At 39.4% G+C, this 24793-nt stretch overlaps 1 protein-coding gene across 7 annotated transcripts in view; it reads left to right on the forward strand.

The window, feature by feature from the left end:
- Positions 1 to 24793, forward strand: part of SOX5 (SRY-box transcription factor 5) — a gene marked incomplete at both ends in the record, with an annotated part of 298722 nt that overhangs the window by 247177 nt on the left and 26752 nt on the right. For 3 of the 7 annotated variants that reach the window (XM_082010588.1, XM_082010589.1, XM_082010592.1), the window contains 2 exons: positions 18915 to 19092; positions 23957 to 24102. The exons of 1 other annotated variant lie outside the window; for it this stretch is intronic. In XM_082010588.1, coding sequence (XP_081866714.1) covers positions 18915 to 19092; positions 23957 to 24102 — 324 coding nt within the window. Of the gene's footprint in view, positions 1 to 18914; positions 19093 to 23929; positions 24103 to 24793 lie in introns of all 7 variants that reach the window. 3 more of the 7 variants (XM_082010587.1, XM_082010590.1, XM_082010591.1) reach the window with 1 other exon arrangement.

A 24793-nucleotide genomic window follows, 5' to 3' on the forward strand; every position in this document is an offset into this window, starting at 1 on the left:
AAATGTGACAGGGGAGAATTCCTGGGCACTTTTCTTTTAACCTTGTTATGACCTCAGTCCTAACCCTACTCACAGTTGTGTCTCCATCAATGGCAACAGCACACAGATTGTCCATATCAATTTTTTTGTTCTTTTCAAATACTTCTGGCAGCGATGTTACTATTTGCTCAGCAGTAGCACCTGGGAGTTGTGACAGGGAAAGGAAATGTGTTTCAGACAAGCCAGAAACAGCACTAAGCAGTTGGATATACACAATCAGATTCTCCTCAACTGCAATATCCAGACAAATATCAGTGTGAATCCTTAACCGAAGATGGTACTTTATTTTCACATTATCTCATCCTCTGATCACCAAAGTAAATACTGGATTGAAAATTTTTCATGTCGCCTATAGTCAGCAATAGAACCACCTTTGAAAGACTTAGAGCTTGCCTCTCTACCACAGCACAGATTGACCTTAAAATGGCCAGACACCCTCCAGGGAAACTTCTTCCATTTTTGAGGAATATCTGCGGATAATGCTACAGTTGCTGCCACATGCACCAGCTGTGTCTTGCATCCTGTTTGTAGTATACAAAGGGTAGAAAGGGACCAACAGTGTGCTTGCTCCATTCTTACCCAGGCAAGGTAAGCCTGGGTATGAAACTACAACTGAGTCACTGTTGACTTTCTTACCAAATACGTCTGTTACCAGGGACACAATAAAGAATAAGAGTCTTTGGTAATGGGTGTTTTAATTCAGACACACCACAGGCTATGTTTTTAGGAAAAATAAGTAAACTATTTACTATGGGGAGCTGGTTGGGGATTTTCCTGTCCCAGTAAAAAATGATGATGGGATTATACTTCCCAGTTTCAGTAGGAAAGCTTTCTTGACTCAGGATAAAAATACGATGAAAAAAAAAAAAAGGAAAAACATCTGAAGGGAAGGAGAAAGAAAAAGGCCCTAAAAATGGCCTGGTAATAAGAACACTCAACTAGATGATATTTCTGATTCTACTTCGGGCAAATTGTTGACTTGAACTTCATTTTAGGTGACTACCCTAAGCAGCCCTGTTAACTTGGGTATATTTGTCTCCCTTTCCCTCATTTCCCTCTTCTGTATGATAGCACAGAATGTGAAAATTTATCCTGGGGAGATCTTGGGGAAAACATTAAGCTCCATTATGTACAAAGCTGTATCAGCTTGCTTGCCACACCAAGCTATGACTATCGCAGAAGCCTAGCTGATAAGTAGACATACAGATTCCTTGTACCCTCAGAGCTGCCATTTTTGAACACATTAAAGGAAAGTATTTTATTTCAGCTCTAGGGATGATGCATTGCTATTCAAATGCAGAAGGATATTGGTGTTTCCTCTTCATAACACTTCTTTTAATGATAGCAAGTATTTTTGGAAACATGAACTAATTGTTCTGCACAGCACTGTGAAGTACTTCAGCTATAAAGAGGACGGCTGTGTGATAAAGACCGATCATGGCTGTGTACAGGTGATGAAAGGGCGTGACTGTTTGCGTTAGATGGGGCCAAGTTCTTTTCCCTGAAGAGCAGAGCAGAGGAACCTGTCTGAAACTAACCCATTGCAGCTGTTAGGCCTCATATACTAATGACAATTACTGTCCTTTTTATTGGTCGAAGAGCTCAGCAGCTGCTGAATGCCTGTCCAAGCAGCAGGAAATTAAGGCATCCTTATTTTCATTAAAGACAGTACTGAGGTATTTTAGAGTGAAGAACAAGAGCTCTCATTAAAGTGATGTAAGACGCACCATCCCTGCTAGAATGTCTGAGGCTTTGTTTACAGAAGGTTTATCTCCAAGATTTGCAAGGCTCTTTTATTTTTGAGAATTTCTGGGCTGGACACAATTCTTTATATGCCACTGATTAAAAGAATCCTTGTAAATTAATTTGTTAAACTTGTCAGTACTGGAATAACAGTTAGTACTAGGCTATTATAAATGAGGAAATTAAAAACATTTTTCAGTGCTTGCATTTCCCAATCCCCTTGTCAGTGTATCAAACAGGTTAGAAATAGCTGTAAGATAATTAAGGAAAAGTTTATAGTATGGGTGCAGTGATGTATAGGGAGCTGTAAGCTGAGACCTCATCTGCCTTATCTGTGCTATGCTACTTGGTGCTATGCTACTTCTTTAGTATCCCTGTCTATTCTTAATGGAGACCTTGTGGCTAATTATCTCTTTACCTGGAAGCCTTTTTCCTTTGCTGCGCATGTTTTTAATCCCAGATAGCAAAATGTGGAGCTGGTGACAGAATCTTTGAAACTATTTTCCTCATCCTTGCTTTTTTTCCTATACATGACATCCAAGCATATAAACAATGACTTTCTAAACCATTTCCTGGAGCACAGTGAAGTGCTGTGTATTAATGGAACTTCTTAAGATCCTTTTCTAAAATAGTGCATGTGTTCCAAATAATAAAAACAACATTAATAGCAGTATCTAAAAAGCAGCAGCAGTAGGGACGTGCACAGCATTTTGCCTGCTTCCCAACCCTCCCTACTTTCCTAAAAATAAATTCGATACATGGAGGGGCTCCTAGGATGCTTTTTCAGATGAAGTCTCCACAGCTCTTGTTTCCTGATATCATGTGTCTCTGGCAGGAGCCTGTCTCTCAAGCAGAGTTGCCAGCCAGTCAGCCCTTGTCAGGCTCAGTCGGCACTTTTTATATGAAAACTCAGAAGAAAAACATAACAAGAAGAAAACATCACAGGAAGAAAAAGGGAGGAAAAGGCCCTCTGAAATCTGTGATCACAAAACAAAAGTGAGATACGCAAATTAAGCAAGACCGCTGCATTTCTGAAAGAGAGGTCTTCAGAAATCGGACGGGGAACAACAGAGGTGTAAAGCGAAGCGGTAATGACAAACGTGCAGTGTGTGCTTCTTACTAGCTCACTGCTGTTCCTTGCCGCTAGTGCCTTCCTTACCTGGTATGAATAAACACAACACCCGCTTCTTCCTAAGTGGCAAAGTTGATGGGGCAGGCAGTAGGTAGTAGTTTGTCTTTCTTTTTGGTTAAATGATCCACAACATTGACTTCATACAGAAGACCAAGATACTACACCAGGCACTGTTACTTTCAGGAGGCAGCTACTGTAGCCAGGATCAGTTACAGAATTCCTCAGTGTTCAGGAGTGCTGGGACCTGACGTTTTGTTTCTTCTCTGCGTCTTACTCCATTACTTAGAAATACCTAAGCATCGACGTCTAGAGAAGCTTTTTGACAGAACTGCCCATCTAGTGTCACTTGGAACAAAGAGCTTGAATGAGAAAGAGCAGCAATTTGCAAGAAGAGTTGGGAAGAGTCCCAAACAAGAAAAGAGTGTCACAAAGTGAAGATTTTTTAATGCCACTAAGATAGCTGTTGATCAGATGTTGTCCACACAATCCTAAGAATAGCAATAAAATGGCTTTAGGAGAGCGTGGAATCCGGAGCTGCATAATGAAACAGAGAAAAATTAGATTTTTCTGGTTGCAGCGTTTTTTGTTGATCATCCTCATGTTTGAGTGGGCTTGTTCTGTGGGAAGAGTTGGAAAATATTTAGGAGAGGGTCTTTCTGCTGAGGAAGGGGAACCAACCATGAGGACAAATATGTGTTCGACTTGGGACATAGTGTTCTTCACTTGGGGCTGCAAAGTATCACAGCTCTGTGAAGATGAAGGACCAATATTAGCTCTAAGTTAAATATAGATAACAAGCCAGCCAGTTATGCCAATACCAAATTAATTTCTGTTTTCCTTCATAATAAGAAATTCCTATAAAGTTATCCTTTATTCCAGAAATTTATTTTTTAGACTCTGAGCTGTTAGACTCTCTAAATCAATAATAGTGCTGTAGCAACGCACCTATTTCATGGATTAGGAGACAACTTGAAATGGAGCAAAGGACTCTGATTCTACCAGATCCTTCTAGAAGGGGGCCAGGTACTTCACTTCAGGAATTAAATCTTCCCTTTTGTAGCTTCATCTTAAGTGTTTGGGTCTTTTCTGGTGTGTATTAATAATCAAAAATAAAGTGCATAGGTTGCCTTGGCAGGCCTGTCTGCTGGACGGCAGTGTACCCATCTTTTACCAAATGTAGAACTTCTTTTCAATACAGAAAGTAAATCTCTGAGGTGATTGAATCAAATTCAAATGTGATCAGTCTAGCAGCTTCCAGAAACTGTTTGCTTTGTCTGCAGAAGGGTGGTTTGCTTCCACGTTACATGCTAGATTTGAAATCAGCTTGCTCTTGACACGTTCAGGCAGAATGCAATTCAAACTAAGCATGAGAGAAATATATTTTGCAGTAAGTATTCCTGTCCCCACAGCTGAATGATTATCATTTAACAAGGAAGCACTAAATTTTTTTTAATCTGAAATATTTTAATCTGTAATCCCTGGTAGCTGTGGGTAGCTGAAGAGAAGCAACATTTAGCCATAGAATGACTAAATCTATTTTATTTTCAAATTCAAAGAGGCAGTTTCTTACAGGTTAGTATTAACTCTAGAATTATATGAAGTGCTTGGCAAATATTTCATTGAAGCTTCTCAGAACTGCACATTTGTTGTACAGAATGCAGTTTGACTTGTTTAGTGTAAAATGAACTGGTGCAAAAGAGGGTGTCAGAGAAATTATGTGGAAATCGTCACTTTGGAGTACACACATTTTTCAAAGCTGTGTGGCTACATCTTGTGATTTTATAATGGATAGCTTCCTTAAAGTCCCAGCTCCTGGAGTCATGTGTATATGTGAGAATCTCATTTAAACAAAAAGCTTCAGGCTGTCATGGCCAAAACTTACTTACAGATTGCGATAAATACATCTCAAAGGCTTAGAAAGCAGCTAGCAAAAGGAATCTATGAGTTACTATTTTAATCAAGTGGGATTAATTTTCAGTCTCAAATCATAGAAGACTTCATGTTGGCAATTCTGCTAAGGCATAAATATTTCTCAACAGAATTAGACTTTTTACTATAGTATCTCCTAGCAAAAGTGCTTCAGTAATATCCAGAGAGAATATTCGAGAGCATCCAAAGAACATCAGAGGCAGGGAAGTTGATGTAACAAACCGTTTTGGTTTTTGATGCAATTTGACAGGATTTATTATATTAAACCGGTTTAAAATTTTGATCTTGATCATGTGCCTTTACCCACTAAAGCTGCCAGACTATGACTTCAGATGTGTACTTCTGGTACTACTGAATGAGTTTGGTTTCTGTTTGTTTCATTTCAGTTGCTACATTTTTCCTTTCTGCTTTTAAAGGCAAGATAAGCTAATGCCATGACTGGTATCTCTGGGGGAAAAAAAAAATATTAAGAAAAAAGTCTTTGATAAAAGATTGCTCAGTATCTTGACACACGGAGTGTATGAGGGGAAGACCTTGTCTCTAATGGGAACGCTGAAGAGAAGGCTTTTCGGTTTCCAATCATGGTGTTACGGAAAGAATATAACTTTGAGTATCGTAAGTTATTAGTGCTTCTTAAACTTTTTTGAGTGGATGTGCCAGCACCTGCTAGTAGATCTAAAATAAGGGGCCATTTCAAAGAGCTATGTGTGTATGGGGATGTAGCGCGTGGGTTCGTACAGGCTTTCCAGCTGACATGCCAGGCAGTGGCATGTCACGTCATGAATCAGCCACATCGTGTTACGTGATTTCGAGCTAACAGAACACAACAGGAGTTATATAGTGACAAACAGAACCCAACATGATGTATCCATGGGTAAACTCGCACAAAAAGCTTCTTAAAGTTGAATTTCAGGGGTACTTTTATTTGTCTCCAAAACGCTCCAGAGAAAACTATAAAGCAGTATGCCGGAAAAGGGAGTAATGTAGTGACAGAATTACTGAAAGCAGCTTTAATTCAGTGTACAGTTCGGAAGAAAACATAGGTATGTAACAGTTCTGGAGAGTATTTTTGTTGTGTTGGGTTCCTGTGAATTCATTCTTTCCAAAGGTAGCTGTCTCAGGACTGCAGTCATTCCAGGTCAGTGATTATTTTTATCTTTAGCCATGCTAAGAGCTGTATAGACTTCAGGTTACAGCTGTAAGTTAATATATTTTGAATTTAGCTGTTGGTTGCCTCAGTAAATGTGGACTCCTTCTAGTCTAAACTCCGTTGTTTTTTCTGCTTTGCTTGCAGATCAGAATGCCCCCCTTTTGTACCTACTTCAAATATTCTTAGTCTTCTATGGAATTACCTTCTTTCCCTTTCTGGGTGCTCCTATTCTAGTTTCTGATGTCCACTGAAAATAAAGTCTGCAATTAAAAAATTGGGATTAATTCACTCATTTCCGTTTGCTTATTACTCATCATAAATGTGCGGATAGCCCGTGCTTTCAGTGTTCTCTATAAAAAGGCACAGACCTAATTTGGGGTCAGAGAAATTCAACACATACATTTGGCTGAGAAATGCATGTCAAGTAGCATTTCATTCATGATATCAGAAGTTAAATTAGTGTCACATGTCTGTTTGCTCACTACATTTCATGTCTGGATTTACAGTTTGCAATTTCACAGCCTTTGAAATATTAATTTCTCTACACAAAATGCGTCCTCCCAGTGAACTGCAGCTTATAGGCAGAATGATATGCTGTAATACCCGGGAGATTCACTACTGTACAAACAATTAAAGTTTATTTGGGCTAGTGGGAGAGTAGAACAACAGCCACATCATTTTGGCTAGCCTAAGCAAGAAAAATGGCACAGCTATTGAGAGGCCTGCAGAGCAGAACAAGCTGAATAGATACTCTCTTCTACCTTCATTTTAAAATGAGCAAGATGCTCCAAGAGTGCCAGACATGGTGAAGCCTAGTTTCATTTGTGAAGTCTTAACAATATTTAGTCTTAACAATATTTGGACTCTCGCTGGAAATCTAGAATACCTCTCTCAGTGGGATCCCCTGGTGTCTGTTAAAGCACTGGAGTCTTCTGAGGGGAGAGGCTTAGAGCATTCCCCTCCCCTACCCCATAGTCGCTCTATGCACATGACGTGGGACCTTTGACGGCTTCATCAAACCTGATGGAGATTGGCCAATGTACTCAAAATGTGTATAGAAATGAAGATTGCCAACTGTCCATACATGTATACAGACCTCATGTGCACACTCACACACATGCACACACACAGTCTAATTTTGAGGCTAAGAATAATCTCACATTTGGACAACTCTCAGGGGTTTTACTGGCATGACATCTTAAATTTCAAATGGGTGCAGTATGTCTTGCTACTGCTTTTCCTGTGCTGTTGTTCTTCATCCCCAAATGATTACAGTTCAGTGCTGGGTGGAAAGATTCCCATGATAGTATCATTTGGGACTCACTTTGTAAATTGCTCTGGGCTCAAACAGAGGAAAATAATGCTATATAAATACATGTTATTACTGGTGAAGCGATAAAATTATCTTATGCTTACCAAGTATCCTAGTGTCTTGTCTTGATCGTAATTAACTGGTGACATACACATTGAGTCAGTGCTCTAGGATTTGTGCCCAGAGTAAGTCACAAAAACATAGCAGCTTTAGTACGGGAGAAAAGGATGAAGGGGGCTTTTTTCCTTCCCTTTTTTTCCTTCTGGATAAGATATAAAAACTGCCCAGAGCTGGCCCTGTTCAAAAAGAGCGAATCAGCCTCTTGGAATATTTTTTTAAGATGTCAACTTCCCTCTCATATACTTCTGTAAAGACAAAGAATGTCTTAACGTCTGTATTGAAGTCATCATTAAAATAAAAGGAGATCTGTAGACATCAACTATAAATCATCAAGAAATAGCTTGTGGGTAACCTTTGACACAATTGAACCTACTTGAAATGAGCTAGGGCTGGATTCATTGCCTTTAGTGAAGCCAGTAGGTGGACTAAAGGTCTCCTTTCTCTCCCCCTCTCCCTTTCCATCTCTTACAGTGTTAGCTTCTGGGAGGTGAATGTGTTCTGGCTGAGTGATGGAAATGCATTTGGATGTGTTCTTAAATAGACATTTGTTTTATGTCTGAAAAGAATAGGCCAATCTTAACAGTGTGATGCTGGGGCCATTTGAAGGGTATTTTTAAGGCAGTTGTCTTCTTTCAGCTTTACAAAAACTATTTTAACCAATTGTTTAGGCTTGAGGAACAGCATGGAGTATCTATTGTGTATGGATGCATGCATGTTCTACAGAATTAACAGGAAAACGGTAGATAAAAATCTGCCTAATTTTACATAATAGATTTTTGGCATTCTTGTGATCTGACTTCGAATTCATGCTGAGTTTCTACAGTATAACGGAAATACTGGTTTGCAGTTGTTAATTTTAATTTCTAAGATGCTAGGTTTTAAAAGGAGCTGAAAGCGTTCAGCATCTCATGGGGACAAACTATGAGTCTTACTAATGAATCTAGCAATTAGTGGTTCATTGTGCCTGCCAGCAATTTGGCCCCGATACCGGTCCTGATGGTGATTTCATTTTTGCTGGTGTGAATCAGGAATAGGATCTGAAGTCTATTCACCAAGGGGGGCTGAATACTTCTTCAACACTTCTTGTAATCTGCATTCAGTACTGACAGCAGCAAATAAAAAAGAAACCACAATATATTTCAATTTTAGTTGTGATTGTTATGATTGATTAATATGTTTATTAGGATAATTATATAATATAATAATACTTACTAATCTTAAAAGGTTGTAAATGGTGGAGTCCCCATGCAGTTAGATAAACATATATATGATGTATGCCCAGTTTGCATAGAAGAAACCCTTTTCATAGATGAAAGAATGTATTTTCTCCAATTTTTCTAAGTAGAGAATTGAGACAAAGGAGGGGGCTCTTTACTTTCTGTAGTCATTGGCACTTGTGCAAGACACTCAAATTTATATTTGGTAATATTTCATCATAACTTCACAAAGATGTCAGTGACAGCGTGCAGAAGATTTAGATAAAAAGTGGCTCATTCAAGTTCCCAGAGAAAGGAACTGAACCCCAGCCTCTTTGGCATGACCCAAGGAATCGGCAATAAAAAAAGGTGTGACTGTGGCATAGGAAAAGGAACAACCCTTCCCAACAGGTGCACTCTCCAGCAGGTAACCCCACGTATGTGATTATGGGTGGGGTATAAATATTAAACATTTTCTTCTTCTATGAGTGCAGTACTCAATGATGGAGCATGTGTTTGTTTTGAACATTCCCTACAGTACGTTCAGCTCCCTCCAGTTTCTGGAACTGCTGATTAGATTTCATCTAACTGCTAAAAGGAGGTGTCATGAAAAGATATCCAGCAAGACAGAGTTAAAAATCATTTTGATTTTAGTGATCCGCGATGTTAATAGCACGCAAGCATTAAAGACGGCTGAGTTTTGTGTTGATCGTTTCCCTTTGAAAAGCTATTAGTTGGAATAACAAATTGTCAAGTAGGTCATATCTACAGCTACAAAACATATTTTGACATTTTTCTTACAGTTGTAAGTATCTATAAATAAAACCAGTGCATGTTATCTTTTCACAACTTACTTGTAGTACTGCATACGTTGCTGCCTCTCTTAGTGAAAAATCTACCTAGACTACATAGAGGTATCCAAAGTCAGAGAAGGCACAGGTGGTTTTTTAAAAGAAATTTCTTATCCCACTGCCAGTTGTCCAAGCTGTTTGAAATCTCTTTTCTTTCAAGCTCTTTTGACTTGTTTCTTCTGAAGTTTTCAACAGGGTTTGGTTTTTTTTTTCCGTTTTGTTTTGTCTTTTTTTCCCCCTGAATCTTAGAATCTCGGCAGCATCTTTGCTTCTCCTGCCTGACCACAGCAGGAGGAGGGGTCTGTTGCTAATTTGTTTTGATATGGTACGCTTTGGTCTGTATTCTTTTTGAAATTAATTCCTTTTGCAGGTGTGGGGTTAGAGGTGGTGGTGTGCTCCCAGCGAAGGTGTCATCCACCACAGAGAGGAGGTGGGAGGCTTTGATCAGTGTGGCTTCTGTTTTCTTGTTGTTCATTTAAAATGTACCAGTTTGTAATGCTGTTTGGCTTTGCAGGTCCTTGTTTTATTTCCTTCCAAGTCCTTCCCCATCCTTTCAGGTTTTGTTGTTTTCATTGCTGTTCATTCTGCTTAACATTTACTGAGGATTATTCGTTGGAAGGTGGTGACTCCAAGTTCAATTTAGGCAGCAAACAAAATCCAGTCTGATATCTATTTCTGTTCTTTAAACATCCTTGTTATAGGTGGGAGAGTGCATTATTAAGGACACGACACCACATGTGTAGATTCGTAGTTTATGTTGGAGTCAGAATTATGTATTTAAAAAAATCATCTAACCAAGACCCAAGCTACAAGGCATCATGATTCAGGGCACAGGCAACTCCAGTTCCTGCCCAGCACAAGTTCAGGAATACATGCCACAGATCAAACTGTCTGACACCTATCTACTTTTTCTCGCAACTTCTTTTGAAGAAGTTGGACATTTGGGGAGGTTCAGTACACTACCAAAAACCCCCAAAACATCGGTCCAAATAAGAGTGGCAATTGCTCTGCTCTTCCTTATGACTCGGCTGTTTACTCACTGTGTGAGATCAGGCAAATCATTTAGCCATTTTGTGTCTTATTCTTCCCATTTGTAAAATAAGACAAAAGCTGTCTGAGTAGTTATGAGCTTTAATGAATTAGTATACCTGTGGTACACTGGCGAAGTAATTTTTTTTCCCTCTTGCACTTTACTCCTTGCCATGTAGTTCAGTGGGGGCAGTTTGGAAGAAGCATTCTTTCTAGGAAGAATCCTTTCCCCTCCTGGCCCCCACAATTTTGTGATCCTCTCTAATGATTTTTACCTCTTGTAGAGCGATTTGCATGGTTAAAAGCTTGAAAAATCAGTTGTTGTCTTCCTCTGAAGATTTGCAGTATCTGTGTCAATCCCTGCTGACCTGTGCCTAAGTCATTCTTCCTGCTTAGCAGCAGGCTTGAGCCTTCTTAGAGAAGCGCTTCATTAATAGCATTATACCAAATAAATAGGTACAGCAGTGATGTGAGAAATACAGCTGAACAATAATTATTAGAAACAAAAAGCTAACAACAGGACCCAAGTTTAGCACAAAGTATGGACCAGCAGAATCCCAAGTGTCCAGTCACTCTGCGCTGGCTCATGTTGTATCTTTACGCAACAAAGACCCTTCTCATTTCAGGCCAAACCTGGCAGGATTTGCTTAGAACAAGCTTCGCTGAAGGGTTTTTTTGTAAATGAGGCTACTGAGTTAAATTTTCACATACTCAGAGATGCAGAATGAGAAGGAACTTTTTCATTATGAGGTGCAAGCAAATGCTAAAAGCTCTTCATTCCTGCAATTTTGCTTCACGCTGTACTGAAAATCCACATACTGGGTCCTAAGCAGTGTGATGGGGAACTCTCACTTCTGCTTATTTCAGTCTGAGAGAAGAGCAAATGCTCCAACAGCAGAATAATGGCAATAAGAGTAAGTAATTTACTTTTGTATGGATGAAAATGAATGTTTGAAGTTTGGATCCGAGTTGGGATAAGCATGCATAAGTCATCAGATTTCCCTAGAGGTTGATGTGACTGAAAACTCATGATCAAGCAAAAATAGCCTAGAAATCTCATACCAGCCGTTTTCGTCAAACACATTGTGCTATTTGTCTGTGAAGCTTACCAGGAGACTTCACAAGGATGGTGGGCGTTTTGGCAGTCCAAAGCCAGCCAGAAGCTGCAAGTATGGTTTGGAGGATGCTCCTCTGAGGGTTTTAGAAACTAAATGAATGAATTTTGAGTAAACATATACTATTCTGCTCATTTTGCTAAGCTGCATGTCCTGGTGTATTCTGTTGGCCAAACAGCCTGCCCTGAACTCCATGAGACCCCAAAGCGCTAGGTCCCACTGCAGCACTTGTCTTTCCTGAAGACTTGTAAAGAGTTACTTTTAGGGTTCTGTGTGCAGAGTTCTGACCAGTTGCTAAACAAAATTAAGGCCTTAGCCCCAGGTCATTGTTGGATGTAGACTTTGGGGAGGAGTTACATGGCTCTCTCCGCAGACACTGCTTTTAGACTGCCCTGCAGGTGGAAGAGCCCGCACTCCTCCATGTCTGAGCTAGCTGAAGGACTAAATTGATCCTAGACTTGTTTGGCATTTGGTCCTCTGTTATTTCAGCATCTGTATTCTGTGGCTCGCAGAACAGAGCGATACTACAGGATAAGCACTGTGCATTGGATAAAAAGGTTGTAGGGAGGAGGGGAAGGCATCGAGTTCTAGGGCCTTCCATGTTTATAGACAGGTCATTTTGCATGCTCCTCTTTCGTTCTTCCTATATCTGTTTGTGAGTCATGTGTGCAACTTCAGGAAACAACAGTGCTAAATACAAAGAGAAAACCACCCAGCAGCTCTCTTATTTTACTGTGACAACATGTGGACTAGACAAAATCAAAGCTTGGGGTTTCCAGGGCAGCAAATTAGTGTTTGTAACTGCAGACTTCTTTCCTGGCAGCTAGGCTTCCTGTAAAGAAAAATGAGAGGGGAAGATGTTAGGGATCTTTCAGAGAGGACAAAGTCCCCAGAGAATATCCTCACCAAGTGCCCCTAGTCTTCTAAAAAAGGACTGGGCAAAAATCCTGTCTGTCCCTGGTACTACGAAACAGATTAAGTTGGTTTGTTCCTGCAGCACTGTTCCACATGAACAAGAATGGAGACTGTGCAAGAATACTCCCAGTGTATTATAGTGTATAATGCAGTGTATAAATCAGCATTTAGGAGTCCTTTATTCTTTGAGTAGTCCCCTAAAAAAAGCAGATGCGAGAACACAAAGAGTATTTGTCACAAGTATAAGGCAGCTCGGTTCCCCGCTTCGTTTTGAGCCTCATGAGTAAGAGTATTTGGGCACTACCAAGTAAAGACTGGAAATACAAACTTCGCTTGGGTAACATGCAAGTCCAGAAAGTGTCTACCTTCTGAGAGCAATGCATTCAGGAAAAGATACTCAGCAAAGCAACACCATAAAAAAATCTCCTCTAGGTATAGATAGAAATCCAGGCTGAGATGTTTCTGCAGCTATCACAGAAGGAAAAGTCTGTGCACTTTGCAGGATCAGAAAGAAAGATGGTTCTTCCTAATATTTGCCTTCTGTCTTGTCTTCGGTGCCTTTTCTTTTGCTTTCTGACAAGAGTCTAGTTGTACCTACCACTTTTGGCACTGAAACTCATGGGCAAGAGTAGGATAAAGTGACTTGTCTAAACCTGAAGAATGATTTTATTGTGTTTATTATAACATCATAACCAAGATGCCTATTTATATGTTTCCATCTCTTTTTCTGTGTAGTTAGAGAAATTTCCACCTTTGCAGGAAGGGACGCATTATTCTTAATCAAAACTTGAGAATGTGGCAGGACGAGGTACAGCTGCAGATGAGCATTATCTAATTCACCCATCCTGTCATGTGAACATCCCTGCTTAATTTAATACAATTATTTCATCAACGAGGATAATATCAGCAGCATGATTCATTTATACAACATGTTTCACAACTGCCTTTACCTCTCGGCTTCTTATTATCACTACTGATAATTTCACGATGAGTGGCTTCAGAGGAAGGAGAGAGGGAAGCTGCCAGTATCTTTGTGTGAGTGTGTGGACAACTGTAGTCTTGAGGGACAGTGATGCTGAAGGATTTTCTTTGCGTATATGCTGTTGCACCTTGGTTTCTGACATATATTGGTTAGATGTTTCTGGATGAGCATGAGACTGAACGGATAAGTCATTGACTGGCTGCATTGTTCAGTGGGCGACAATAACATCACTGTCTTCTGCCCCAGACATACCAGTAAGTGTTCCGTATTTTGCATTTCTGTTGAAATGAAGGTCTCCACAAAACCGAAACAGAGTGGGGGAATGAGGCTTTGTTTCTGGTGAGGTGGCAGAGGCATTCTTTTGGAAACCCCCTCTCCGGCTTCTTATTTCTAACTCATTTGGCTGTAATTTGTACTGTCAAGGTCATTTAAATAGGCAGCAAGATGTGTCGAATGTGTTCCCAGAGGTCATGAAAAGCCTCTTTAGTAGAGCATGCTAGGCTGTGCTTATGCCAGGTCATTTAAGCACATTTGTATTGCCAGTCAGATGATACAAGGAGTAGTTCATGATTTTCTAATAAACCATGGAACCTGGACCTTCAGTGTGTGCCACAGTGGGATACAGCACTTGGATTTAAATGACAGTACAGTAATTCAGTAACTGTATTTTAATAATATACTAATCTTTAAATTATGTGAAAAGAAGTGAGATTATTAAATACAAATGAATCATCTGGGTTCTTCGACCTCACCCTCTTTTTTTTTTTCTTTCCCTGAGACTGGCTCATTCATCTGAGCTATCAGTCTTCTATCCAGCTCTTGGTGTTGAAATAGTGCCATTTTTAATAAAAGGTTTAGAGAGGTTCTCAAAATCAGATTCTATTCCCTTCTTTTTCCATATCTGTTTTCCATAGAGATAAATTAACCTTTTATCTCAAGAGGAAGTAAATAGAGGCAGTATGTGAAAGATTTAGAAAAGACACCATTTCAGCCAACCATTTGCAACATTGGTGAGTGCGAGTCAGAATTCCTGGGTCTGTCTGAAACTGTGCTGCTGCGTTACTCTATGACTGTGACCAAATCCTTTCCTTTTTCTCCCTCTTGATTTTTTCCTCCCATCTTAACAAGCATTTTGTGTTTACCTAGCATGTTACCTTTTCAAAGGACTGTACAAACCTGATAAAAGAAGTGTGATGCACACTCAACTTACCAGCAGTATTTCTGCTTAAATGTTGCTTTTCAGGCACTTGTATTTAGGGATTTCCAATATCTGATGCTTATGATGAAATCTCACAGTTATACAAATCCAGCTTGAGTAAAGCTACAAGATATAGCTCTTTAATATTTTGTTTACCCTTCAAATTCTGGTGTAAGTGAAGGGTTCTTACTTCTTCCTTCATAGAGATCAGCTAGGAAGAAAATCTAGAGCAAATCAAGGGTTTAAAGTTCCCCGAGCCCCAAAGTTTTGGTTAATGACAGCCTTCCAATCCTGGGAAGCAAACCATCAGCTCTTCCTAAAATAGCAAGTATTGTGACACTGCTGTGGTACAGGGAATGGGAATCTCTTGACCAATGCTTTGCTCTTGCTGTGGGTACTTCATTTTATTAGCCCTCCGTCGTGTGTTTTTGCTTATGCTTTATTCCCTACATTTATTTTTTTTGTGTGTGTTTCATTTTGTTAGACAAATGCGCTACTTTAAAGGAAACATTTCATAACCTTTAATCAAGATCATATTTTACTTTCATCACATCTGTGTTTATATTATTACAAGCCTTTTGGGTCTTAACGTCCTCTAGTCTAAGCATTAATCGTTTTGGCTGATACATAAATAAATGTTTGACTTTGTTTAACTCTTTAAAAAATACTGGCTTGAAAAAAACAGCCTTATCAATGGGATCTTAGAATAACTGCATGTCAAAAAAAGGCAGGGACCAATCGATACTGAGCTTTCTGTAATAAAAACTAAGTGCAGGGAGTAGTTCTAGTTTCAGTGATCCCTCTGTATAAAATCAAATCTCCTGGCTGTTGAAAGATACCATCTACCTGGAGTGAACATGCTACATCTATTTTTTTGTTTTTATTACTCTTATTTGCCCTAGCTGTCATGCTGCACTTATACACAGCTTTGATATAACTGAGAGTGAAGCCTACTAAGCTATAGTGTGGCAGAATGTTAGCTGGGAGATTTTATAGATCAAGGTAAAGGTAGGCAAACACCTAACTCTTCTCATGGTTATGCAGGCGCAAATCAATAGTGAAGACAGTACAGTTCTTGATTTAAACTGGAAGACTAGAGAATTTTGAATTTATGTCTACAGATGGGAAAAAGACTAAAATGGCTCACTGAGTATAGGAGTGAAGGTCCTAACAGTCATCTTCACACTTAACACAATTGTATATTATTACCTGTCTCCCATTTTAGACTCCCATGGAATAAATCAGTGTGGTTCCACTGTGGTAAAGGAAATGACTTAAATTATTATCAACTCATGATCCAGCGTAGGATTTCTAAACTCTCTGGCTGAGTTTTTAATGTATTTGACTTCCAGTGAGGATTTGAGAATGCTCTTTGAAATAACAAAAGTGAAAATGTTACGAAGACCAAATAGTGAAGTAATATCATTTTGTAAATATATGCAAGAGCTGAAAATTGTTTACTTATCCTTTGTTATGAGAACCAAGTGTCTGTAACCTCAGATTAATATACCATTAGCCTGAACACACAGCGAAAGTGAATGAAGGGGCAATTTGGGATGACATTTATCAGCTCTGGAACTGTCGACTTCTATTATTTCCACAAGGCCTTATACTTCTTGGCTCCAGAGAAGGCCGTGCTGACTTGAATGAAGAAGAGCATTCTTACTACCAAGAATAGTTATAGTGCAGACAGCTTCATTGCTGGGTGCCTACGATGGAAAAAACCACCTCCATTTCTATCTTGCATTAAATGAGACCAAACCCACTGTTCTATAGTGGACTTGCACAAGACCTTGCCTTCACACCAGCATAAAAAAGGGAAAAGAAGAACTGAGGAAAGGGAGAAGGAGTGAGAGAAGGGAAGGAAATAAAATTTATAGGGACAGGATAGCCAAGGGATTGAGTCAAAAGGACAAGACTGAAAAAAACCTTTCAGCAGGAGTATGCAGGTTGGGATCCAAGCTGACTTCGCAGCGAGCGAGAGCCATTCCCATCACGGACTGGTTGCTGCTCCATATGAACTGAAGTGCTCCTCTCGGTCAGATTTCCAGTGGCCAGAGAGCACACTGCAGCTTTTACTACCATAGCTGAAACTAATCATCCCCTTTCGTTGAGACTTACAACAGAGGTCAAAAATTGAATATACATGGAAACTAACCCCTCTTGAATTGAACTAAAACAGGTGTGTGGGCAGGTTTGCATTGCTTCTGATATCGTCTTCCAAATAGATGACTTTGCTCTTCACGGATCCTTGTCTGGCACAGGATCGCTGTGTGTGGTTGGTTCGTTGGCTACTTTGTACTTACACTTTTATGCAGCTATCTCAGTACTGATTTTACAACATTATAGTTGCACTGTTGTGGGATTTTTTTTTTTTTAATTGAAATCAGTGGAACAGCAGAGCAAGTCCCCTTCCACTTGGCTAGTAAGTTAATCTATTTTATTCTAATACAGATGGATTTGTATTTCCGTAAAGTAACAAATACCTTCTTAAAATGTCAAATGCAGGTTGAACAGGGTGACATTTTTAACCCCAAAGCTTAAGTCTTCTAGAAGATCAACAGAACTCTGCCTTCTGTGTGCCTAAGTCGCTTCTAAGAATACAGAATATAGTCTCCTAAGTCAATTTTAGGCATGGACTTTTTTCCCCTTTATTTTATGCACAAGTTGCACCTCGGACAGCTTAAATACCACTTAAGGATGACAGTTTTGTCCACGATGTCCCTGATACGTTTGTCGGCTAAGCTTTAATTTATTTTTAACTATGGCTATTACAAAAGTATAGAAATAATCAAATATAACGGAAGTGCTTTGCTCAGAGCTTGCTGCTTTAGGGTAATGGAAAAGTTATATGACAGTGCTTTGCAGAATTGTCTGGTGTTTGGAGACGTACATCTACATCATACTTCCACAAGCGATAGGCAACTATAAAATTCCTTCTTTACAGCAGCACACCACCCTCTGTGGAAAAGAATCAGTATTATATGGTAGTAGTTACAGATACCTTAGTGGTAACAGTAAAATACTCAAAACGTTATGAGTCTAATTCCAGTCAGCTTTGCATTGCTGTAAGTCAGGAATAATTCTCTAACAGTGAACATACTTACAACTTACGGAGATCAGGATCAGCTTCTTCAGTGCCTAGAGCCGAAACCCAGTTGTGTGATGTAACACTTCCAGTGGCTAAAGGATGGCTTTCTTGAGTCACAGTGTCAGAGGAAAGTTAAGCTAATATGTGATGGTTGGATCTAATAACATATCCATTAGTTCTGGTTATTTAAAAGTCAGTTAAAATCACTTCTAAAATATCCCCCGTGCTAAAAAGCTTTTCGTCCCTTCCATTTTTTTCCCCCTTACTGTATTTTATTTTGGTCAAAAATACACAACTTAGAATTTTAATGTGTTTTATAGCACTGTCTGTTACTCTGTGTAATCAAGCCAGGTTTAGGAATAATTCCAGTTACCCTGCAAAAAATGTCACCCAATTTTTCTATTTTTGTATAATAATAATTCCTGAAATCTTGAAGTCCAGCTCCACAGAATATGAAAAAATCTAGCGGCTTACACAGAATACTCCAGGTTATTGTTTCAAATTTTGTGGAAAGAAAGGGCAGGTTCTTCCTGCTCTTTTGTTGTGGTGGAAGAGGAGTATTTACTGCCTGTGATATTTTTGTGCTTCTAAGCATGGGACGTTCAGAGGAAGGCACAAGTTGAAAAAAACAAAACAAATCAAGCAAACAAGCAAAAAACCCCAACCAAAAACCCATTCACTCAAACACATTTGCCTAATTTGAGTGGCGGTGGTTGAACTTTTAAGTGAAAATGCTCTTCAGGTCTTATTTAATTCATCCATATCAAGTTTAAAATAAAATAACATAAACTATAACTGTAAGAGTGCTCTTCACTTTCATCATGGAAGGATATATTTTGTTGATGTGAATAATTTCTTCAGAGACAATTCCTACATACAAAGTGCAAATGGAGGATGTTCTCTGATCATGTCACACTAATTCTGCAGTTTATCAGTCATCTCAGTTCCAAACTGGAATGACAAGATGGTATCACATTCAATCTTAATATATATATCATACCATCTTTCTGGTTTAGAAGTTCATATGAGCTGAAAATAACTGTCTTTGCTTGGACAATGTCATGCCAACAGTAGTTTTTTAATAACATACTTTTCTCTTCTTCATGTTGTAGGATGAAGTAGCCCAGCCTCTGAACCTTTCAGCCAAACCCAAGACATCTGATGGCAAGTCTCCCACATCACCCACCTCTCCTCATATGCCAACTCTGAGAATAAACAGTGGGACCAGTTCACTAAAGTCCTCCGTGCCAGCAACATTAGCTAGTCCTTCAGCCAGAGCTAACACAATAGGTAAACTCAATTTCATTTGTCCCTCCTCATAACCATTAACGGGTGTTATTGGAAAGTGGGCATATATCAGCCAGCTGTCAGACAGTGGTGTATGAGCTGTCATGGGTTGACCATCATACTACATTTGTTGGTGTCAGTGAAGAATCTCGCAGAGGCTTACGATTTCAGGAGGAGTATCTTAGGTTTACAGACTTGGAAAACAAAAGCCTGGGTTATTTCAGATAATGCTTTATCAATAATAGTTAACAAATGCTGTTTGTTTAATGGCATACATTAAAGACAGTGACTTGTCTAATGGCGGGCGTTAAGGACTTATGATGCTCTATGTCATTTAAAAGTGCTGAATAAACTTTTTAAAAATTCCCTTGAAGTTAAAAGTCTACATATGCAAATACATCATTGCAAAATTACAGGTTTAATCCTTAGTCCACTAAAATGCTGCATGGAGCATTATTTTACCTTGGTCTAATAAGCAACACAATCACCAGATTCATTCAAAATAACGAATTTGATGTTGTATCTTGCAAAAAGTCTTGACTGGCTGTTTTTAACATTGTTCTAGAAAATAGTTTTAATTCTTCCTCCTGTCAAAATTACCTCTTTGCCTAAAGGCCATCTAAATAATAACAATCTGAGCGGTGGTTTTACAGGTCTGAGATATTAAAGGGACTGTTCATTGTATGTGTAAGTAAAATGTGTACATTCTTCGTCCTTCTAACGGAAACATTTTATTCCATGAAGTGATTGAATGTAACTTGAATTAAGATTTCAGGATGTAAATCAGGCTCTGTTTAGGGAATTGAGGTAGATTGTTGTAGCTTTGCTACCATGTGTCTTGTTGCTACTAAAACATCTCCTGCTGGCTGCTTTTAGAGATGGCACAAACAAAAGAAACCATAGGTCAAACCTATGAAGCTGTTTCAGTGATATCTTAGTGCTACGTAGTAAAAAATGTTTGTGTCTCTATGGGTTTCTCCCAAGCTCTCTGTAGTCCTTATTCTACCTACATAGATACCAGGAGGACCCATTGTTTTGTCCAAAGATCAAAACAGATTTAGCTCCCACCATGTTACCCTCCCACTGTGCATACATGATTATTGCTAGTTTTGATGAGGGTTACATGTATCAGAGACTATGGTCCTACATGGTATAGAAAAGAAAATAATTTTATTTGCTGTGACATGTTACAATTATATAAATACTGTGTAAATATCACATTGTTAATTGTTAACGCATGTATTATTATTAGCCCTACACTGTTTAACTTTGGTAGGTAATAATGTATTTCATATTTAATGACTTGGCTCTACTGCTCTCCCGGTACAATGCATCGAGTTTCAATTTTTTTACATTAAATTTCTTGTCCTCAGTAGACTGAGCATCACGTTTAGATGTGGAGTTAAGCATCTGACCTGCATCTCAGTGGCAGGACATCTCTTGTTCTCTTCTCTCCAATCTTCTTTCCCTACACACCTGATATTTTTCATAGGTTTCAAACCCCTGCAATTTACTTCTTTTAACAAAATGCAGATTTTGAAATGCTGTACCTGTAATGAGTGATAATGTAATTGGATAAAAGCTGTGAGGATGAATGGAGCTTTAAAGGTCACTCTTGTAAGAAGAATTAATGTGTTATACCATTAATAAACCATGGAAAACTGTGGAGCAAAAGATAACATACTTAAGTTATTGTTAATGACATAGAGTTCACTGCTGTATATCTCTCAGCTACAAATATAGAAACTGACTTTTTGAGGTTGCTGAGCAGTACCACTGTGCATACTGTATATATAAGATAAGCAGCCTTTAACTGTGGTGCAGGAGCTGGACAGACATAGGCTACTTCTAACAAAGGTCTGTCCCTTAATGGAGGACTAGAGGATTGAAAGGCTTTTGAACAATCCACAGGGTCTTTTCCTGCCAACGGCTACGTCATATCCAACCAAAGTTACAGCAATTAAAACTCATTACCATGTTAAAACCATTTGGTTATCTTAAAAAAGTGAGCATGCCATTTCAAGTTGTCATCCAGTAGGAGCTAGGCCACAAAAAAAAATTGATAACATTTTTAGCAAAGGGACTAAGGTCCCTAAAAATGGTAGAGAAACTAGATTACTTTTTTATCTTGAGAGATGGATCCCTCTGGGAAGGGTCACAGGGAAGCTTGCAGTCGTTTGCCAGGCAGTTCCTTCCACCGTTTGAACAATTGAAGCTGTCAATGCAAGACACAAGTCGTCTGCCCTAGGTGTGCACAGCCCTCCTTGCTGGGATGCAGCTGAGCTGTCACTTTGCACTGCCACTAACTTCAACTCAAAACCGTTCTCTGAAAGCTGTTGGTTCCCGGGGCATGGAGAAATGCTCATGTATTCTTCAGTTGTCTCTGGAAGATGTAAACTTACAGCCTCCTGTGATGAAGAGTTGGGCATACAGATACGTAGTCCTTTTCTAGAGCTCTCCTTATAGTGCATAAATTATGCTACAGACTGAGCAGTCACAAATGTCATGGCTTCATGTATGCCTTTAAATCCAAGCATTTCTTTTTGGGAGCAGGCATATGTCCGTGTACTAAAAACAGAAACAACTTCTCCCTGCCCTTTGCCATTATCTTCAACATCTCTATGCTAGTTTGGCAATCCTTGTAACGAAGTGCGTTTTATGTAATGCAGTTCCCCTCTCTGTCAATAATTCACCACCTACCCTAAACAACAATAATTTACATTCAACTCACTTCTATATTAATCATTTCCCTGCACACCAGCATCTTGGCAGCTACTGAAAAACATAAGGAGTGCTTGCTTTTATTCGCTGTCATGTGCCAAACTGTCTCAAAGATAGCAGTATTCAGGAAAAGCCAAATAGTCTGAAGAAGGGCATGAATTCCAGTTCCTAGGCAAATTCGGCTATATTGCACATTATACCTAGTGTAATCAAGAGCACAACCAGCAGTAATACTACTGTTTGTTTGTTTGTTTGCTTCCTTTTTAATTTATTCTGACTGCATGCAAGCTTGATCAGTAACAGATGCAAAGTGGGGAAGAAACCAAGCAAGTTGATAAAATGGAGGTGAAAACCAAAAAAAAATCAGCTGGTAGTACTGTGCTGGTGCAGGTTATATCCTCCCTTATGCTGGGAAGGCTGGAATTACTGGAATTCCATTGGCTGGGAATTACTGACTGGGTCATTTGATAAAAGCAATGTGGATCAATTTATTTCATATAGACCTCTCAGAGTTCCTGAGTATTTAGCCAAAAGCTAACTGATAGTACAATTGACACCAGTCAAACCGCACAGAAACTTTTCTTGCTCGTTCTTGCACGCCAAGGAAGACGGGAATACCAGACCCATTCTGTCTGCAGTCTAAAAACACAGCAATAAAAACCCAAACCAAACTAAAATCCTGACAGCAGCGCAGCACCGAACTAATCTGACATCAGCTTCTTCCCCTGAAATGTTTTAAGCAGCAAGACAATGTCCTACGTTTTTTGGCCATCAGCAGATCAGATAGAAGAATCTAGCAATACAACAAGGATGTGTAATCTGACATGATTAGACAAGGCTCTTTAGGAACAGAACATTCATAATTGAGACAAAGAAAGAGTATTAATAACACTTTCCTAACACGGCAGTTAGCCATTTTATATTTCCTTTCTTTAATCTTAGTGTTTTTCAACAAATCATGGGATTTAATAGCGTGTTTTGGCAGATTAGAGGATTTATGGCCCAGATGTTTTTTGTTCTAAAAATGGATTAGGGTGTAAAGTTTGCTGGAATCCATGGAACATGTTGAGGCAAGCCGGTCATTTTGTGTGTGATTAGTGCCTGCCTTCTGTCTCACAGTCCCTCCATCTGTCACAATTCACCAATGGATCTGGTTAGATTTAGCCTCATGTCACAAACAGAAGTCCCTTTTCTGGGCAATTTCATATTACAGATTCATTTTATGCCGTTTTTATGCCCTAGTTAAAAGACAGAAAGAAGTGTGTGCGTGCGTGCGCGTGTGGGGACGTGGAGAGGGGGAGGGAGATTGATAGATATTAGCCTCTCCTTTAATGTTTGAAAAATAGACTGGGGCTTGGAGTCTCCCATCAGTATTCTATCCTACAAATCACATGCAGATCATAATAAGTATAATCTACAGTACGCTAAAGGAAAAAAATGACAAAGTGTCACATTTAAAATTAAATAGTATTAGCTGTGCCGGTGATGCTTGTAACATTTTAAAAGGAAATAATTCAGTGACTACTAAGGCTAAGCCCTAGGCTGTGAATTTGCAGCAAAACAGTGGACATTTGACCTACTATTAGCAGCATGAATAGGAGTGGGAATGTAGGTCCGTGTAGCTGTGGTTTCTTATACATTTCTGAATGACAGGTGGTGGTGGGGAGCATTCAGTGGATGAGGTTTCTCTTCCCAGCCATTATGCATTTCATATCTATAGCAAAGCACCGCCACCTGTGGTTTATTTTAATGTATTCACAAGTTTTAAGAAGGGGAAGAATGAAATGGTCTATTTTTAAGTTTGGGATTGCTGGCATGATCAAAGCTTCCCCTAACTCTTATCCGGTTACGTCCTGCTGCATACAAACCACAGGGCTAACCTCTGCAGCGTCAGGGAAATATTGAAACTAATGGGATCAAATATCAGGACGATGATTTTGGCACTGAGGTTTCTCATGCTTTCTGTCCAGGTGGCTCTATCATAACAATAATAGAATTGCAAAGCACGGACGGGTTTCTGGGCATTACCTTTTAACTCTTTCACATTAATAATGATAAACTATTGGTGCGTTTCATCGACGAAAGCTAAAGTGTTTTCTTGTGACTTTCTTTTTTTAAGACATCCTTTCTTCTATCACGTCGTCAGGTTATTTAAATGACCACGATGCTGTTACCAAGGCAATCCAGGAGGCCCGACAGATGAAGGAGCAACTTCGGAGGGAACAACAGGTGCTGGATGGGAAGGTGGCCGTTGTGAATAGCCTGGGTCTCAATAACTGCAGGACAGAAAAGGTGAGTTTCCAAGCCTCCCTTTGCAAAGGGTCAGAGATTGCTTTTGGCTCTCCCTACAGATGCATAGGTTCTTCCTCCTCCCCTAAACAGAATGGTTGCTGCTTTCAAAAAAAGGGAACTGTAAAATGAAAACCACAACCAAAAGCTGACATGAGAGAGAGACCTGGAGACCCTTGGGGGAGAGCGGAGGGGAGGCAAAGATAGTTAAAGCGCTCACAAAAACTTTGGAGGTCGCTAATTCTCTGCTCCAGCCTGTCAACATGTATTATGAGAAGGTGATCTTGGAAATCTCTGGGTCTAAGTGCAAATCTTGCTTTATGGAAATGCTTACATGTGTTTATGAGATGAGCTGGATTTGAAAATATTCAAGCTTCTTTAGGAACATAAGCTTTGCTGATACTCAGGCTCAGCTTCTGGGTATTTAGCCTTGTGAGGTTGTCATATGTGATATTTTTTGACTATTGCAATGCAGCACTGTCATGTCATGTTAGATGACTTAACAAAATTGAAAAACTGGAGAATTGACAACACACAGTGCACCAAGTATTTGCAGTGAAACTGCAACGTATAGGCCTTACCACCTTCTGCTTTTGAACTGGCCTGTAAAGTTGTGCTATAGCAAAATATCGACACAGTGACTATTCTCTAGTAAAATTAGTATGTACCGTAACTGTCATGCATGTCAAAGAGG

The sequence above is a fragment of the Phaethon aethereus genome (assembly GCF_964289735.1).
Source record: "Phaethon aethereus genome assembly, chromosome: 1".
Classification (NCBI taxonomy): Eukaryota; Metazoa; Chordata; class Aves; order Phaethontiformes; family Phaethontidae; genus Phaethon; species Phaethon aethereus.